At 48.0% G+C, this 3,920-nt stretch overlaps 1 protein-coding gene across 4 annotated transcripts; it reads left to right on the top strand.

The window, feature by feature from the left end:
* The first annotated feature begins 648 nt into the window (after positions 1-648).
* On the top strand, positions 649-3,060 carry CCRL2 (chemokine (C-C motif) receptor-like 2). Of its 4 annotated transcripts, XM_011981067.1 has the most exons (3): positions 1,147-1,169; positions 1,285-1,310; positions 1,600-3,060. In XM_011981067.1, the coding sequence occupies exon 3, from the start codon at positions 1,612-1,614 to the stop codon at positions 2,644-2,646; it is 1,035 nt and encodes a 344-aa protein (XP_011836457.1). In that variant the 5' UTR covers positions 1,147-1,169; positions 1,285-1,310; positions 1,600-1,611; the 3' UTR covers positions 2,647-3,060. The 4 variants fall into 4 exon arrangements, with proteins under 4 accessions (XP_011836454.1, XP_011836455.1, XP_011836456.1 ...); XM_011981064.1 differs by lacking the exon at positions 1,285-1,310 and having other exon boundaries at positions 649-1,223; XM_011981065.1 differs by lacking the exons at positions 1,147-1,169; positions 1,285-1,310 and adding an exon at positions 692-1,030.
* The last annotated feature ends 860 nt before the right edge of the window (positions 3,061-3,920 follow it).

Genomic DNA, 3,920 nt, shown 5'->3' with positions numbered 1-3,920 from the left:
ATTCCAAATCTGGGCTGTTCTCTCAATTTCCTTCTCTCTGGCCTCAAACCTACCCTAGCCCCCAGCCTCAGTTTGGAGTTAAACTTGTCCCCCTCACATTCTCTCCCACGCGACTTGATGTCACCTCTGTGTCGTCACCACAGGACTTTCCTCCTCTGGGTTCTCCTTTGCAGAGTGGCGTCAGCTCCCCCATGAGCCCCAGCACCAATCACTTCCGGCTGCTTGCAAATCCCTTTGCTTTCCTCCATGTTGACACCCGGGGCAGCCCTATGCTCGCTGCTGCTGAGGCCCCACCTCTGCCCCTGGCCTTTTCCCAACTGACATCACCCTGTAGCTTCCATTTTCCTGGAATTCTCTTTTGAGGCCTCAGTCTTTAGACAAAGCACACAGTGTCCCTCAAAAATGACAATAAAAACCCAAACAATGTGACTCTCACGGCAGCTTCCTGGTCCCCATATCAAATCAGCGGGTGGGTTTCTGTAAACACTGGTGAGAGGCCACCTCAGAGGATCAGGACCCTCAGGTCTGGACTCGTGGTCACCATGAACATTCCTCTCTGCTGACGGTAGCTGGTACCTGTCACCTACTCAGAGTGTCACATGCCGCAAGCCAGAGGGTCTTGGCAGGTCTCAGCACCTTGACATCACTTCCTTGCTATCACTCAGAGCAGCAGTGACACAGTTCCCTTATCTCAGGCGGCCAGAAGACGACTGTCAAAGGTCACAGGGAAATCAAAGGCGGGGTACAGGGCCAGAGGGAGGAGGGAACTACTTCCCGGTTGCTCTCAGACGTTTCGGAGATCCTCTGGAGGCCTGGGGAAGCTTTAGAGTTCTTTATTTCAGTAGGTCCCTGAGCTCTGTGAGTGGCGAGGGTAGAGCCACCGGGGGAATCCACAGTGGTTTCTCGTGCCCCTCAGGGTCAGGAGCAGTCTGATCAAAAGGAGGCCATCCACTGTCTGGGGCCATTCCCACAGCTCCCGGATGCTGGGTCTGGAGGCTGCGCCCTTCCCCGCCAGGAGCTCGGCCCAGTGGTAAGTCATCTGCATGTCATCTATGTATTTAACCCCTCATGGCCATGTTGATGCTGGGCATGGTTTCACTTTTGCAAACATTTGTTTATACCCTTCAAGAGAAAAACATCTCAGCTGTTACAGGAAGCTGCTTTGGGGGGTGAGCAAACTTCTTAAACATGCAGAAATTATGATCTACACCCGTTTCTTAAAAGCAAGCCATGGTACTTGGTTCTCTTTAATGATATATTTTCTTTCATATTGTGTTCTTGTAGGCAAGTCCTGTTTCTGCTGAAAGAAGGTAAGTTCTACAAAGACGGTGTCGTGCCAGCTTTATTTCCCGTGGCACCTGGAACACTGCTAAGCACTTTCATGCTTGACAAGTAGATTGAGGATGGTGCCCAAGTAGATGGGAAGTGGGCACACGTGAAAGAAATGTTTATTTCAGTCTTCTGAAATAGGAAACTCCTCTGGCTAAAATGTAGCTTCAGAAAGGGAAAGTGGGGCTGTTTGAATCGGGGTCCAGTTTGTTGTTTCCTCCAGGATAAGACAGCTGTTGGAGGGGAAAATCATCTCCCGTTTCTCCGCAGGGCAGCCTGAATATGGCCAATTACACGCTGGCACCAGAGGATGAATATGATGTCCTCATAGAAGGTGAACTGGAGAGCGACGAGGCAGAGCAATGTGACAAGTATGATACCTGGGCGCCCTCAGCCCAGCTGGTGCCGTCGCTCTGCTCTGCTGTGTTCGTGGTCGGTGTCCTGGACAATCTCCTGGTTGTGCTTATCCTGGTAAAATATAAAGGACTCAAACGCGTGGAAAATATCTATCTTCTAAACTTGGCAGTTTCTAACTTGTGTTTCTTGCTTACCCTGCCCTTCTGGGCTCACGCTGGTGGCGATCCCATGTGTAAAATTCTCATTGGACTGTACTTTGTGGGCCTGTACAGTGAGACATTTTTCAATTGCCTTCTGACCGTGCAAAGGTACCTAGTGTTTTTACACAAGGGAAACTTTTTCTCAGTCAGGAGGAGGGTGCCCTGTGGCATCGTCACAAGTGCCGTGGCGTGGGTAACAGCCATTCTGGCCACTGTGCCCGAATTTGCGGTTTATAAACCTCAGATGGAAGACCCGAAATACAAGTGTGCATTTAGCAGAACTCCGTTCCTGCCAGCTAATGAGACATTCTGGAAGCATTTTCTGACTCTAAAAATGAATGTTTCGGTTCTTGTCTTTCCCCTATTTATTTTTACATTTCTCTATGTGCAAATGAGAAAAACACTAAGGTTCGGGGAGCAGAGGTATAGCCTTTTCAAGCTTGTTTTTGCCATAATGGTAGTCTTCCTTCTGATGTGGGCGCCCTACAATATCGCACTTTTCCTGTCCACTTTCAAAGAACATTTCTCCCTGAGTGACTGCAAGAGCAACTACAACCTGGACAAAAGCGTTCTCATCACTAAACTCATCGCCACCACCCACTGCTGCGTCAACCCTCTCCTGTATGTCTTTCTTGATGGGACATTTAGGAAATACCTCTGCCGTTTTTTCCATCGGCGTAGTAACACCCCACGTCAACCCAGGCGGCGGTTTGCACAAGGCACATCGAGGGAAGAACCTGACCGTTCCACCGAAGTGTAAACTAGCATCCACCAAAGGCAAGACGACTAAACATGGATTTTCATCTTTTTGCATTATTTCACTTAAATTTTTTACACACTTGTTTACAAAATCGGATACAGGAAGAAAAGGGAAAGGTGCGCTAACATTTGCTAAGCATTGAATTTGTCTCAGGCACCGTGCAAGGCCCTTTACAAACGTGAGCTCCTTCGCCTCCAACCACTTGTCCGTAGTGTGGATGGGACTAGTCTCATTTCTCTGAGAAGAAAACTGAGGCTCGGAAGTTTGTCTAAGATCACACAAGTAGGAAGTGGCAGAACTGATTCTCCAGCCCTGGTAGCGTTTGCTCAGAGCCTACGCTTAGTCCAGAACGTTGAACTCCAAACCCTGGGGACAAACTGCATGAAATAAATGTATTTTAAAACATCTATTTAATGTATTTTAAAATAATTCATAAGTTGCTTTTAAAACCAATTTAACTACATTCCGAATTATAAGCAGCCCATTTATATGGGAGTAATTTTTCAGGTGCATTTTCTCGCAGTTGATGAGAAGAACCAGTTAGCTAGAAGCTGTGGAAAAAAAGAGGTAAGGTAACTTGTTCTGAGGAAGTTCTCTAAATTCTCTTGGTCACTCGCCACACCCCTAGGTCCCCAGCTTCCCCTAACCCAAGGTTTCTGATGTTTTCTCGTACTTTATTAAAACTATGGAATCTTAGGAGATTTAACAAAAGCAAATGAGAAACTCTGTTTAGAATGTCTAACAAAATGAATGTTTTGTCCTTTTAAGTATAACACATACCTCAGGCCTCACCAGCACATAACTACAAAATGTTGTCCCACTTCCTTTCTATGGCTGAGTCAGTAGAACACAGGCTCCCACCTGCCACATCAGCAGAAGGTCACCTCAACATGTGAGCTACCTCCCCAGCGACCCCCTAGATCTGTAAGGATGATGTATCCTTGATCCTAAATACATTTCCCTGTTCCTGGTGTTCAGAACTGGACTCCACACTCACTGGTCTCTTTATAATCTTGCTTCTGGCCCTTTGAGGGCTCAAAGCTACCAGCACCTTGCTGCCAGGGGACAATCATTGCTCACGGCTGAGTCCTGCAGACACAGAGCCTGGGCTGGCTGCCTCCTCCTGCTGGCCCAGCATCTTGCTTGCACTAAAGAGAACTGGAGGATTGGCACTGATACTTGCTGAAAACCTACCCAGGCCACCCACTACTGCTGCACTCCAGGGCACCAGCCCACACTTCTCCCCTCCTGCCATCAGGCACATGTTCACAGCA

The sequence above is a fragment of the Mandrillus leucophaeus genome, unplaced genomic scaffold (genome assembly GCF_000951045.1).
Source record: "Mandrillus leucophaeus isolate KB7577 unplaced genomic scaffold, Mleu.le_1.0 Scaffold22, whole genome shotgun sequence".
Lineage (NCBI taxonomy): Eukaryota > Metazoa > Chordata > Mammalia > Primates > Cercopithecidae > Mandrillus > Mandrillus leucophaeus.
The sequence above is the reverse complement of the archived record's forward strand: the minus strand, read 5'-3'. Positions and strand labels throughout refer to the sequence as shown.